This window comes from Epinephelus fuscoguttatus, linkage group LG22, assembly GCF_011397635.1.
Source record: "Epinephelus fuscoguttatus linkage group LG22, E.fuscoguttatus.final_Chr_v1".
Taxonomy (NCBI): Eukaryota; Metazoa; Chordata; class Actinopteri; order Perciformes; family Serranidae; genus Epinephelus; species Epinephelus fuscoguttatus.
In genome coordinates this window covers 14,379,906-14,395,583 of record NC_064773.1, presented here as the reverse complement: position 1 = coordinate 14,395,583, position 15,678 = coordinate 14,379,906, and the positions used below count along the sequence as shown (strand labels likewise).

At 42.6% G+C, this 15,678-nt stretch overlaps 1 protein-coding gene across 1 annotated transcript in view; it reads right to left on the bottom strand.

Moving 5' to 3' along the window:
* Window positions 1–989, bottom strand: part of tmtc2a (transmembrane O-mannosyltransferase targeting cadherins 2a) — a 100,839-nt gene extending 99,850 nt beyond the window's left edge. The window contains exon 1 of the mRNA XM_049566233.1: window positions 578–989. Within this exon, the coding sequence (XP_049422190.1) occupies window positions 578–660 (83 nt within the window). The 5' untranslated portion in view covers window positions 661–989. The remainder of the gene's footprint in view (window positions 1–577) is intronic.
* Between the last annotated feature and the right edge of the window lie 14,689 nt (window positions 990–15,678).

Here is a 15,678-nt window from a genome sequence, read left to right as displayed (position 1 = left end):
TTATGGACTTTTTTTTTCATCACTTTATTACAATTATAAGTGTATCCATCTAGCCCACTGACTGTGTGGCTGTAACAGAGCTTAATGCTCAGTTAATTCGCCCTGAATAAACAATGGGTAGTGATAGTGTGAGCAGCAGGAGTCACAGCGTGTTGAACTTCACCTCTGTTGCTGTGAGTTACTGAGGGCATGGACCATGTGCAGTGCTGTCTTTGTCAGGATCATTTAAACAATGACAATATTCATTTTAAGACCCTGAATGAATGTTAGACAGACACCAATAGGGAAAATGCGTGTAATAGAGAGCAATAAAGCAACATAAACTCAAAGAGCAGCAGTGCAAGTTGCAGACTACACACTGCAGGCATGGTTTTGGTCACAATTTATCCCCTGTCTTTGTGCCTTTAGCTTCAGCAGCAGAATAAGCGCTGATTTATCACAGGCTACGGACAGAACACATGCAAACATGCGGGCAGGCGCAGCGACCCGTCCCCCCTCCGTAACAGGAGCAGATGACAAGTGGAGGAGCGGATGGTGATGTTGCTGGAAGCTGCTGCGCTCTGTGGGCGAAACCTACCTGTCATCGTAGCAGAAATCTGCGTCCAGCGTGTTCAGATAGAGACCCACAGCCACGGCGGTGCACACCAGCTCCGTGATCATCTCTCAAAACCAAAGTGGGAGAGGAGTCGGGATAGAAATGACTGGAATCAGGTCTCTCTCTGCCCCCCCAACACCTCCCCGCTTCTTCTCTCTCTCTGTCAAGTCTCTGTGTTATTGTGTTCTCAATTCAGCCGCTCGGCAGCACGGCTCTCCTCCAGACAACGCAGGGCATTTCCCGTGACATGCAAAGTGTGGCAAAGTTAGCCATATTCCCTGTAACCCATGGTGTTGAGAGACGGGTCAGGGGTGCCGGGAGGTGAAGCTATAGCCGGGTTTGGCTCGGAGCTGTGCGCATTTCTGTGCTGCGGTGTCCTCAGTGTGCGCATCTCTCCGCCTTGGCACTGGAGAGAGCAGAGCGGGCAGACGCATGTGGTTTTCAGGGAGGCCGCGCATGCGCACTGGGCTCTGCACTGGAGCAAAAAGGTGGGGAGTGTTGGAAATAAGTAATTGTGCTTTTATGCGTTGCTGCTGGACCAGACTAAGAATCAATGGCGTACAGGAAGGCAAGCATTAGGATTTATTTCTGAGGTCAGACGTTTTCAAGGAAACATTTTATGTTGATTTAACAGCAGCAGATCAAAGACATGCACTGCCTGTTACCTTTATGGTACCTATTTTCAATGTGGGCCATAAACATAGATATACTGACATGAACAAAGTGCTCACTTTATATTAACCTTGAGTTTTAAGTTTGAGTTGTGTTTATTTATCTAAGAAATGACTTAAACATAAATTGAAAGTATTAAAGCCTAAAAACCCAGCAGAAATACTTTATAACAATATCCACAATGTGAAAAATAACTTAACTAACTTAATTAATAACTTATGACAGTCCATATATAAATCCATGGATGGATTACTGAATAGGCCGACCAGGCACAGGCCAAAGGACCCACAGTGTCAGGGGCCCCCTGACCTTCACCTGCAAAATGTTAATCAAATTACTGACCAGGAGGAGATTCGAAATGACCACAAAGAGATGCAAAGTAATTGCAACGAGACACACATTTACTGCAAAAGGGGGCAAAACAATTAAATGACAAAGAGACACAAAACGACCACAGGGAGACACAAAATAAATACAAGGAGACATAAAATGACGAAAAGGAGACATAAAACAACCCAAAAAGACATGGAACAACCACAAGGAGACACACAATGTCTACAAAGAGAAACAAAAACAACTAAGAAAAGACATAAAATGACTTCAACAGATGCAAAACAACAAAAAAAAGGAGACAAAATGACTAAAAAGAGATACAAAACAACCCAAAAAGACATGGAACAACCTGGTGGAGACACAAAATGACTTCAAAGAGACACAAAACAACCTAGAGGAGACACAAAATTACTATAAAGATACACACAACAACCTGAAATAGACACAAAATGACTATAGACACAAAACAACCTAGAGGAGACACAAACTGACCACAAGGACACACACAATGACTACAAAGAGACAAAAAATGACTATACAGACGCACAAAACAAAAATGATCTGCAGGACTGTAGAGAAGACGAAATCATGACCAAAGTATTTCCATACAGCACTTCTCTGTTAGTAAAGAAGATTGGCTGAGTGTCTGGCTGAGTAATAAACTGCAATATTTCGCACTCTGAATCATAACTTTGAAAAAAATTCATATCATAAATTGGAGGAAGTTTCTCAAGACTTGTTCTGTAATTCTGACAGCACATATAACGCTGACGTGTCCTGCTGAACACCTGAGAAGGGCCCATTATCTCATTCTAACCCCAAATTAAAAATATTGATTAATTTGCTACACACCAACCCCCCGCTGTCTCTGTGGAGAGGCTAAACTGAGGGGGTCGATGTGATTGATGAACCGTGGTAACTCACCCTATGGTGAGGATGCATATGGGCGTCAGTTTGGAAACGTGCAGCCTGGTCCCGCTGACTACCAGCTGGACCAACGCCTGTCCCTCAGTGGGGGCTCCAAGCAAAGAAATCCAGCGCAGATCAGCAGCGGAGAGAATAAAAGAGATGGTTGGAGAGGGATGTATAGAGCGCAAGGGCATCGACCGGCGAGGGGTGAGACAGTGACGGAGCAAGAAGAGTCATTTGTAACCGTGGCCCCCAGTGACCCTGACTCTGGAGAAGACTTGACCTCATGGAACCTGTTGGACTGTTTAGAAAGCTTTAGCCAGGCTGCTGTGTTTTTGTACCTGAGACTTATGTTGAGGTGCTTCCTCTTACATCATTCATCAGTGTCCAGAGGTAACAAATGAGAATGTTTGGGTTGTAAGAAGACACTCAGTCCTTAAGTCTGTTCCAGACACTTCATCTGTAAGACAGATGGCAGCCATGTTGTTGGTTTTGTTTAGGAATGTCAACTGTTCACCATTATTGGTTAACCATTTTAACTATTTGAAATATTTTTGAGCAGTTACACATGTTAATCCATAGATATATTTTGCTACTCCTTAGTTTTCTGCACTGTGCACTAGCTAGGTCTGGTGGGAGCTAACGCTAGCTAGCGACACTGCCAGATGCCAGTGATAAACTGTAAAGTATCTCTGGCACCGCTCAGTTTTTTGGCGATTACCACTTGGAACATTGTCCCGTCCCACTACCGTTGCTGCAGAAACATAGAATGCTCCAGGGATGACGTTTTCCTGTAGGCCAGTGTGGACGGTAGCTCCACCCTGGTTACTTCGCGAAAAGCCTGTGGGATTTTTCCATTGGATTTTGGATTATTGCGGAAAATAACAAACAAGCGTTTGCAATACCCATTTTGTTCAACAAGATAATCTTCACAAATAAACACCACTTTTATGATTTTTAAAGGGTTAACGTAATCACCAGACATAAAAAGCTAACATTAGGCTAAACAAATTACACCATGCTTGCATGACTTGTACGTCGTTCCTAAAGCACGGTTGTTAAGCCGTATCAGTGATACGACATTCTGTAGTCTCGTTAAGCCACTTGTTAGCAACTGACTTTTTTAAGACACAAGTTGGGTATTTACTGACATATCTTATGTCGTAGAAAAAAACGTGAAAGCTTGTGTTAACCACTACCTTATTCAGGTATCTAACCAAAAACAACTTATGAAAAAAAACTCAATGACTTCAAGACAAGGGAACCAGGAGCTGTGAATGCAAACTATTTTCCAAGTTTTCAGACCCCATAGGTTGCTGTCGTGAATATGTAGCTCCATTTTGAACGGCAAACTCCCTTTATCAATTTTAGCTCTACTAGCATCGTTAGCAGTGTCAGCATTGCGACTGGTGCTAACATGGTTAAAAATATTAACTGGGTTTTGCGGCTCAAACCAATCTGTCATAGAACCAAACGTGAAAGTCTCTTAAGCTTGTGTTAACTACAGACATTATTTCAGGTATCTAACCAAAAAACTCATTCATTGACTTCAAAACAAGGGATCCTGGAGCGCAAAAATGTGGATTAATTTCCAGGTTTTAGGACTCATTCCTGGAGCAACCTCGTGAATACGCTGCTCAATTTTGAGCCTCAAACTCCCTGTAGCAATTTTAGCTCTTTTAGCACCATTAGCACTGTTAGCATGGCAAGTGGTGCTAACATGGTTAAAATAGTAAAGGTGTTTTGCAGCTCAAAATGAAGCTGCTTACTCACAGAGGCTATGGGGGGAGACCAGAGGGTGGCTGCCGTGTTTTGGCAGGTAAACTCTGAATGAGTGTCACCATTAGCTCGCTTCCACCCGACCCAGATGGTGCACAGTGCAGAGTGGCCCAGGCTAACGTTAGCTAACCAGTGGGCACTATGTTTCCAGGTGTTTACACAGCTAGCCGGCTGTCTGTCAGCAAAGCTAACAGAAAATGAAATAAAAGGCAAGACATTTACATCACAAAATAATTAAAATTTCACCACCTCTAAATGGATAGCACTTTGAAATGTAACACTAAATCTAACTGCGTCAGTGGAGTGCAGGACTAAAAGGAAAGGCCTCTTGTGTTTGAGTGTGTCACCAGTGTGTCACCAGTTAACAGGTGTCAGGCTATCAAAAGCTAATCAGCCAACACTGATATCTGTAGTTTTATGAGATTTGGAGAATTGTACACCAACATCATCACAACACACACCCAAACAAACCCACAAGCAAACACAAAGCCTACAAGATGCACACGGCACAGTTACCCAGCCCCATGGGGACAAGGGGTGCTCTGTCTTGCAGTCGGCACAAGTGATTAAGGGATTAGCTAAGGAAAACAGGGAGAAATGTTCCTGTAGAGTATAAACAGGCCCAGGGCAAAATAAACACATTACAGGAGAAGAAATGTTTACTCCCTCTGACTGATTACCTGCTACGTCCTCACCATGGAGCAGCGTAATGAATATATTGCTTGCTCTTTAGGTGTAAACAGGCAACAAGTCCACATTAAACATCCTTTTTTGGTTTTAGATAAAGTCTAAAGGGGGTAGCTGAGGACTCTGGTATTTACACTCATTGATGGATGTATTTTTCTTCTTTCTCTTCCTGTTTTTAAATCTGTTATAGGAAGTGACAAGCATTTAGTGCTGATAATTAAAAGCATGTGGGTGTTTTTTCCTTCTTTAAACCACATTTTTTGCTGCTCAGGCAAATGTTTGCATATTTTACTTGCCATGTGACTAAACCAGTATTTGTTGAGGCCCTCAGCCCGGGCCTGTATGCTTTAAATGAGTAGTAGTTGCACACGTTCCCCATCATTTTGGGAAACAAGCTTATTTGCTCTCTTGCTGAGTGTTGGATACCACTTTCATGTCTGTGCCAAAAATACGAAGCCACAGCCAGCAGCTGGTTAGCTTAGCTTAGCATAAAGAAACAGGGGAGACAGTATTTCTTAACCATCTGGAGTTTAAACTCGTTTTGGTTAGTTTTTGCCAACTTTCTATGCATTGATTTTTGTTTTTGTTAAACATTTAAGCTCTCCTCACTCCACTTGTATGCTTTGTTTTTTTTGGCACAAACTCAGCTACAGATGTTACATAGCCTTGTTGCCTCACAGCAAGAGGGTTCCTAGCCTTAACCTGGAGTTTGCATGTTCTCCCTGTGTCAGCGTGGGTTTTCTACGGGTACTCCAGCTTCCTCCCACAGTCCAAAGACATGCAGGTTAACTGGTGACTCTAAATTGTCCGTAGGTGTGAATGTGAGTGTGAATGGTTGTCTGTCTCTATGTGTCAGCCCTGTGATAGTCTGGTAACCTGTCCAGGGTGCACCCTGCCTCTCGCCCAGTGTCAGCTGGGATAGACTCCAGCATTCCCACGACCCCTAACAAGATAAGCGGTTACGGAAAATGAATGAGTTTAGGGTTATAAAAAATATTTATACATACAAATTCAGCAGAAAAATATACGAAAGTAAAAAATAATACAGCCATTTTTGTGCTTTCTGCATTGAAAGTATATGTGTGCCTGAAAATATTAATAATTCAAAGTTTTAAAAAAAATTCTATAAAAGAAATATTATGGTCAACAAACATAAATGATATAGCGTGTGAAATCCTCACATCAGCACTTTCAACTCTCCGCTTTTCTCCATATGATATATAAATAAAGTTATGTTACTATGAATAAAACATGCTGTAGAGGTGTTCTGTACATTGGCTATTTTTACCTTCAGCAGAACCAGACTAGCTGTTTCCCCCCTTTAAGCTAAGCTAAGTGGCTACTGGCTTCAGCTTCATATTAGGCTCACACATGAGACATAGGTATGAAAGAGTTACTAATGTCATGATAAGTAGTAAAATTAGTGACAGTATTGAGCGTCATTATGCATAATGGAAGGGTTATTATGCAGGACTGTATAAAGACATGGTTTTATAAAAAATGTTTTTTACAGATTACAAGACATTAGATGTAGTTTACATTGAAAGAGTGTCTCAGTTCAGATTTTTGGGCGTGATGAACAGATGATAAACTGTCATGGATGTCTCATCTAGAATATGTAAAGACAAAGGTGTCCAAGAATATTTTGTTGTAAGCTGTAACAACCAGATTGAGTTCCATCAGCCTTGTTATCAGCCTCTTTTACACTGCCTGCTCAAGGCGGAGTGTTGCCCCATTAGTCCACCTCGCCATTCTGTTTAAAAGGTGTTGTCTCTCTTTCAAGCTTGCAGTGGAGGTAGTACAGCCCCGAATTGACATCTGTGTAAAAGGGACAGCTGGCAGGATGGGACCATGGACAGGACGGGTGTGACGTTATTATGTGTGCGACCCACCTCCTGGAGACTTAAAAAGCAGCTGATAGCAGTTAGCAGCTAACTCAAAGAAGAAGAGCAGCAATCGAAAATGTCCACAAAGTGGCCAGACAATGAGGTGTGGGAGCTCCTTACCTTCCAAGCAGAGGATGAGATCAGCAGCCATATTACAGGGCGGTAAATTAGTCTTATTACCATGTTAATGCCATTGTTATTATTTATAACGAGCTGCCAACACGTATGTTAAATGTCACACTAGTGAGCGACCAAGCTCTGATGTATGGAGCACGAAAAAGTGTCCAGATATCCTAGGAGTGAGAACAACTTTCAGGGGGCCTATTGAGCCCTGAGCGGCTTGCTGTTGCTCTAAAAATAGATTGGAGGTGCATAAAGCTTCACCAAAATAAGCCAACAGTTTTTCAAGCAAGTGACATGTCACTTCGCCTGTTCGCAGATGCACAGAGCAAGTTAGGACATCACTGGGAAACACTGATGTTTGCTCACCTGCTCATTCACATTGTGTCCAGTTCGTGAGTTTCTAAAAGCACACACTGGGGCTGCACTGCACTGGCGATCTGTGACCCAATGAAGGCTCTTCATGACGGCCCTATCACATGATCTCTGTGTAAAAAGGGCTATTAAGAGATTTCCTCTCCACTTTAAGCTACACAGAGCGAGTAATGGTAATTTTCCCTCTGCTATTTACTCCGGAAACACTGCCTCTTCACCCCAGCTGATAGACATCACGCAGGAAACGGATAATCACAGCTGGAAGGACCGGGCCCTGCCCTGTCAGAAATAGCACACCCATGGTATTAATATCAACGCTGAAGCTTGGCAACCTAAAATCAGGAAGCCTTGCGCACCAGATCAAATCCACCCTGGTTTTATGGAACATCCGCAGGGTGTCACCTCCTCACTCTGCTCAGGAAGATCAGAAATATAACTGGAAAAAAGGAGGAGGGGGGGCTTGATGATTGTTTGGGTTCAGTGCTGAATTAAGAAGGATAATGAGTGTTATTGTAAGTTAAACCAAGCTGATGACAGACTGTAAAATGGAGTGAACTGTGGGTAAAAGGGTCAGTGGGTTGCAGTGTTTCAGAAAAGACAGATTGTGAAAATAAAACAAAAAGAGGTTAAATATTACACCATATTATAACCATAAAATGAAGCTGCTCGTAAGCCCTTTACTATTATCATTACTATGTGCAATAACTTTGATGTGTTTTGGAGTCTGAAGCTGCCCTGTAGAGGGGAAATAAAAGGGAACGGATGCTAAACCTGACTGGTTAAATTAGAGGCTTGCAAGCTCTGCATGCTCACTTTTTATCTCTGATCATTTAAGAATCAGACACACAGGAGGTTTTAACCAGGAGCTGAATTATCCCCAGAGATGCTTTTCATAGACATCTGCGTGTACCAGCATGGCCCTCTTGGATATGCTTTAGAAATATATATATTTTTATTTATTTATTTTATCTGTGTATAGTCATGTTTTTTGTACATATGTGTATGTTGTGCTGGTGTTTGAGGATGTTGTGAATAATACAATACTCATAGGACAGGTCAATGTGGTTTGGTAGTCAGACCTCTGCTCCACAGAGTTGATCTCATGTAATTAGTGGCACCAGCTGACTGACTGATCACACCTGGTAGTGATCTGTCTTTGTCTGTACCTGCTCTGTGAGACGCCGTTTACACGTTGCCAGCTATTTTCATAAATGGACATTTCACCGTCTCCGTTTTCAAAAAGATCTTTGTTTACACTTACCCGTGTATATGTACACAAGAGCATGCCAAACCTGTAGGTGGCAGTGTAACGAGAAGCTCAAGCCTTCCATGTATCCATTGTCACCATAGCAACATAGGTCGCACTTTTTACACAGGCGCAAGTTCCGGCGCATACTGTGACGTTGGCTGCCTATAACTCCGTTTATCTCAGTTTACATGCAAACGCGCAACCGGAGTTTTCCAAAATCTCCACTTTGGCCGGAGTTTTTAGAAAGACTCGTTTTCAGAGGAGAAATCTCCGTTTGCGTGTAAACGAAGGGCACAAACGAAGGAAGATGTCTCCATTAATCAAAATCACCGTGTACATGTACACAGCCTCTGAAGCACTCATGTCAGTGGCACTGATGATAGTCAAGGACTGAAACGTTTGCTGCTGTTTTTCATCTAATTTTAATTTAATTTTCAGCACTTTGAGCAACCTTCTTTTTGTGCACAAATGTTCTGAATAAGTTGATATTTTGGCATTGATCACTGAACCTTTTTTGTGTCTGTCCAGCCCAGTTGTATTGGTGTGCAGGTATCTCCTCTGCCATCCTTGGTTTTCCATTGTACTGATGCACCCAAGATGAACTTTTTTGTTGCCTCAGTTTCACAGCAGCCCTAAGACTTCTTCTAAGATACACATTCACAGTTTACATACTGTGTCTTTCAAAATGAACGCACTACGTCAGTAAGACACATACAAATTGATGTTCATGCATGTGGTTAGGTTTAGGAAAACAGAACAGGGTTTGGCTTTATAATCTTACCGGGCATGAACACCGCTCTCCCGAGTGAAAGTCGATGTTTGATGGACCCATCCACCACCCCTCTTGCCCACCCTATTTGGACTTTCGTCGGCTTAACTTTCATTCGTGTCCCACCGTGTTTCCCCGACATCAGCAAGTGCCATTAAACTTTAACGCAACTGGTCGCGTATTATGTTTACGTTAAAGGATTGCTTTTCGTCAGTATTTGAAACCACAAGTCCATGTCCAAGCACTGGATTTTGACGACTTTGGAGAGAGACCAGGGTGGAGAACTACAGTGGCTGATGCAAAAACACAAATGACCATATCTAGAGTGTTTGGTTTGTCCATTCTGAGCTACTGTAGGTGCAACATGTCAATCTCTGTGGACAAGGACCTGCTCCCTATATAGATATAAACAGCTCATTCTAAGGTAACGAAAACCCTTCTTATTTTCAGGTTATTATAAACTAAAGGAAACATATTTATTATATTATACTCCATTTCTGCCAGTACACCCTCCTAAATCCTACACACTGGACCTTTTAAATCAAATGACAGTAAAGGACACTACTAAATACCAAGTGCTTTACTCAACACGACAGGAAAAACCTTTTAGAAATTCCTAATCTGAGTGTGGTGTTCCACTTCAGTCTCCTTCTGTCACATCCATTAAACACTGCAGTTTGAGCCAACATGATGTAAATACTGGAGGAAATGTATTTTACAGTATGTACTGTAAGAGTCTCAACTGCCCTTAAATCACAGCTCACTGAGGGTATTTACAGCTTAGGGACTTGTGTTCTTTAGACGGGTTATTAGATTTAAGTATACAACAAAAATACAACAAAGCTAGTTTTAATCATGTAAATCATAATATAGTGGGGAAATGAAGCATTACATTTGTTCTTCAGTTACATTAGAGGTTGAAGCTGGAGTACTACTCCTGCTGCAAGCTACACACAACAGTTTCTTAATGTTTTCTGTGACTTGGCAGATGTTTTAGATTGATCTAATTTGATATTTATCTGGATAAAATTCCAAAAGAATGGGCAAGATTAATGGAAAACATGATTCAGCAGGAGTCAAGTCTTGTTACTGGATATACGTGGAGACTTTCTTTCACATTAAAAACAGCAGCTGTCCGTTGTTCGTGGAGCGTTTCTTGGGAGTGACATTGTTTGAGGCTCAGTGTCAGACGCTTACGCAGCTTGACATACTTGTTTTCACGTCCGCAAACACATCTCTGACAGGTGTAAAAATGCATTGTTGTAAATGTGGCTCTCCGGAGAATAAATCTGCAGCCACTTGAGGTGACAACAGCAGATTTTAATCTAAAACAAGCCGTGTGTGCCCGGCTTGAGGTCCAGCCAAATCCCCTCTTTCTCACAAGCAGGGCATCTGGCAGGGAAGTGCAGCCTGTTCGTGACTGAAGGGGCATGATGATGGCAGCCAGGGCTACTTCCTGGCACTCTTCTCTGTGATGGCGATCTGCCCAGGCCCCTAAAAAAACCCAAGTTTGTGCTTGGGGACAGTTAAAACAGGACAACATGATGATCATGCTCAGATGGAAGGGATTTGGAAAGTGTGTAGACAGAGATGTAGAAGAGAGGGTGGTTGATGTGCATGTGGTGCTGTATCAGACTTTGAAATGGCTTTTCAATCATCGCCATTCTTTTTGTTCTTTTGAGAAAGAGGGTTACTGGACAAATAATTAAAAAAAAACAATGAGTGTTATCATTGGACCCTGCAGTAGCAGAATTCAAATCGATTTATTGACTGAAGTATGTCTGACTCTGTTATGATTGGTGGCTAAATGCCCCCTTTTGCTTGTTAGTGTCGGACCTTTTTCTGGTCAATCTATTACGTTACAGACCAAACAAGCGACATACAAGTTCGCTACGGTTAGCAAACTGGTACCCTGGTGGCCAAATTTACAGCTCTGTACATTTCATCCGTCCAAAACTGTACGGCTCTGAATGTAGATTTAGCCACATTGTTACCGGCTTCTTCTTCTGTTACGCATTTAATGCTATTCTACTTCCAGGTCAAAGCCTTTGGGGGAAACTGAGGAGCATATGCAGACACCTTGAGTCCAATTGACTGTATACATGCAGGAGTAATTCAACTCCCAATCGCATTATCTGTTTTAATAGTTACGCGGATGACACACAACTATACATCTCTGCTGAGCCTAACGATGTTGCAGCCGTAAACTGTTTTTTGGCAATAGATAAATCGATGAGCAATAATTTCTTAAAGTTAAAACTGAAATCCTGCTTGTCGGCCCTAAAACAAAAGGAGAAATGTTGCTTAATAATCCGGGGAGTATAACCCCCTGGATTAAATCTGAGGTGACATGTCTTGGTGTGATCCTTGATTCTGATCTACGCTTCAAGTCCACCTCAAGTCATTTTTCCACCTCAGAAACACAGCTCAGGTACAGCCATTTCTAAATGGAAAAAGATACAGAGAAATTGATTCATGCCTTTATTTCAAGCCGACCAGACTACTGTTCTGCATTTTTTACTGGCCTCCCAAAAACTTCAGCTCATTCAAAACTCTTCAACTCGGCTATTAACCAGAACTAAGAGGAGAGAGCTGCTCTGCACTGACTTCCTGTTACATTTAGAATTGACTTTAAGGTCCTCCTCCTTCAATACAAAGCCCTAAAATGGATTCGGACCAAGCTACATTGCTAACTACCTTGTTAACTATTTGCCTCCAAGAACACTGTGAACATCTGCTGCTGGCTTTTTGGAGGTCCCCAGCAACAGCCGGAAGAAGATTGGGGATGCGGCTTTTGTCAATTACGCCCCAAAGCTATGGAACACACAACCTACAGACATCAGGAAAGCTAGCTCGCTAAATATTTTTTAAAGAACGCTAAAAACGGATCTGTTCACTTTGGCCTTTAACTAGCTCTGACTTTCCTGATACAGGTCTGAAACTCTTTCCTTTTACGTTTCATGCGCTGCAACTCTTTTAAAAACTTACTTGATTTTAATGATTTCTAGTTTTGCAACTCTATGATTTTATGAATCAGTCAGTCCCCAGAGAGACAACACTATGCGGGAGACAGGACAAGTGCAAGATAACAAGACAAGACAAACAAAGGCATATTGTACGTTGATGGTGTTGAGTGGCATTTTGTGTGTTTGTTGGTGTGTGTGTGTGTGTGTGTGTGTGTGGCCATTCTTTCTGACATTTTACAAATGATCACCTCACTAACCCGCGTCTTTCTCTCACTCCTTTTCCTCATTTTCGAGCTGTGTTGCTGCTTGATAAAGCCTGCCACTTCCCTTCCAAATTTTACCCTTTGAAAATTCTACTTCATTGATTAGGAGTCAGAAGAAAGGGCATTCTCTCAATCCAAAACATAACATCCACCAGCTGAGTTCTGGATACACGATCGGAGGATGTTTACTGCAAATGTTGCTCCCTTCCTGTTGGTGAATTTGGAGGAGTCCTGAGATGATCTGTCATATCAAGGAGGGTAGCAGGAACTTGATTCACATCCAAACACCACCGTGAGAAACGGTGATCACAGCAAAGGGCCAAAGTGTTTGACGCACTCCCCTCCGCTTCCTTTCATTCCTGCCTCGCAATAAAAAGTCATCTGAGGTAGGATTTGCCTTGCATGATTCCCCACGCTGACTATTTCTGTCTCTGTCGTCTGTCATCCCATCCTGTAACCCTGTAAAGTCAGGAAATTGTAGTTTACCCACTGCACTGCCTGGATGGCTTTGGCTGATTCCTTTCCAACAAGTTTGTGTGTTTGTTTGTGTGTATTGGCAGCAGGCCTTTCATCGCGTCATTTTTCTCGTCTTCTATGTGGGCACATGAAAGCGGACCGTGCCAGGCTGTGTTTATATATACATATATGTGCGCGGACATGCGTGCAGGCATCAAGGACAGGACAGGTCGACAGGACGTGAGTCACTCAGCCACAACAAAACCCAGCAACATTTGTATTCCAAAACAAGCCCTGCTCACATCTTGAATTGCTCGCATCCGTGTCGGCCCGGTTTGGCCACTATAGAGCAAGGCTGTCAGTGGGAAACACGGTGCCGGGTCCAAACATGGTCCAGACGCAGCGGTGAGCTTCGCCATGTGTCTTCACCGAGATAAAAATAAAGCTCTAGGACACAGTTTCACCACAATAATGTTGACAGACCTATGGATGACCTACAGATGTGCAGGCGGCTGCGGCTACAGTGACAAATAATAGAAGCAGTGGAGGATGTGATAGGAGGAAGTGATTTGTACCAGTAGTGCACAGTGGGACGGTGTGTGACATTCCCTTTGTTTCAGGCTAATTGTGTTCAAGATGAACATTTCATTTTAATAGAGATAATTTTCCACAGACCTTTCAGATGTACCCAAGTTCCCTTTCACGGACAACTCTCGTCCAAATGTGCTATTCATAAATGTTATTCCAGTGATCTACGATAGTCAAAAAATAGCAGTAAACATGAACAAATCTCTTCCAAATCCAAAAACTAGAGCGCTACAACTCAAATTTATGATGTCACCAAGCCTATAAAATCCGGAGCTGCTCCGTAGACAATGAATTCGGAAAGATGTTGTAGATGACACTGAGAGCACCCAGGGGAATGATCTGAGTTCATGGGTAAATTTTTTGTTTCAGAAGAACACTACAAAGGGATAAAGCTCATGGTGGGTGTAAAAAAGATCAAACACACACTCCCATTTATCTTCTATGGAGCAGCCTTAGACTTTCCACTTGATGACATCACTACTTTAGGACTTCTCTGGTTTCTGGCTTTGACAGAGAGTAGCTCATGTTCACAAATGTCGCTTGAACCTTCCTAGGTCATGAAAATAACATAATTCTTAATTTAAGTGGTGTTCCCCTTTCAAGAGGATGTTATTTACCTACTACTGATATGAGAGTGGATATTGGAGGAATATTTTTTTCATACAATTGAAATTTTGATGTTTAGGTTGTCCATTTATCCATTACTATAAGCTAAGTATTTCAGTCATTTATCCCAGATACTGTCTACTCACTTTTCTTTCAGTGGTCGCTCATCTTCGCTGGTGCTTTGCTCTAATTTGCTCCGCACAATAAAGTGATCCATTGTCTGATACGCTATACAGTAGCTAGTTTAGGTGCGTAAAACTTCAATTAAAAGCCTAATCCAAATTAAATGCCCAGTGTCATGGATTCTGCCGGAGCTTCCTGCTCCTATTAACCCCACCCTCCTGCTGCTCCTCCTGCGCCACACCCCTCTGCTCATCAGTCAGCACTAGGACCCTACAATACCAGAGTAGCGACACACATTGGTCAAGCGGAAAGTTGGTCACGTGCCCTCTAGTGGCAGGATAGCGCATTGCATGTCCGACCAAGAACGGACTGAACTTAAGTATTGCTGCGTTGCTGCCGACCAGGAATTCTTGTGCGTTTCCAATGTCAAGGAAACCTAAAAGCGTAATCTAAAATAATCTACCGTAATAGGAGCATCGGTGACCCGTTTACAGATAAAAAAAACAGTTGTCTACTATAATGTTACTGTCTACATTTTGAAATAAACAAATTATAAGCATGACTTAATATGACCAAGACACCTAAAAGTAAAAACAAGGCCGTTTTCATCAACTTACAAGCAAGTGCGCGCCAGACATACACGTGTAAGTGAATGGGTTTTCTGGTCGGAAAGGTAATGCCCTCATGCCCCACTAGAGGGCGCGTAAGGCTTAACCACAAGAGTCAATGGAAGCGTTGTCACTCTGGTATTGTAGGGTCCTAGTCAGCACCTGCCAGCTTTTCCCGCCAGTACACTGTCCACACCCAGAGGCACTCCCCCTGTAGTGACTATCAGCCTATCAGTGACCTGCCTGCCCAGTCTGCCACACACCTGCTGCTCGACTGCTCGTTTACCTGTCAGTCAATATACCAGTCAGTTTGCCAGGTCGTAGTTTGTGCTTCTGCCTACCCTGTATGCTGTCTTTTCTTTGTATTGCCTTTTTAGATTTTGACCTGTGCCTGCCTACCTGGTTTGAACCTTTCTTTGACCCATCTTTGACCTTTCGTAAGCTCAGACACTGGTTTTTGTTCATTTTTATAAAGCCACACTGGGTAAACTGCCTTTGTACATTTGTACTTTGATTGAACAGAGATGTGACTGTAGCTCCAGCGAACTGAACTCCTCTTACTTGGAACAACCTTCAAAGAGATTTGAACCTATGTGAACTGGTCTCTCTGCCTGACTTTAAAGCTCTCATAAGTACAAGGATGAATGAGTTGGTTGGGTCTTGTCATTGCATGTAGGTGTCCTAATATTTCTAC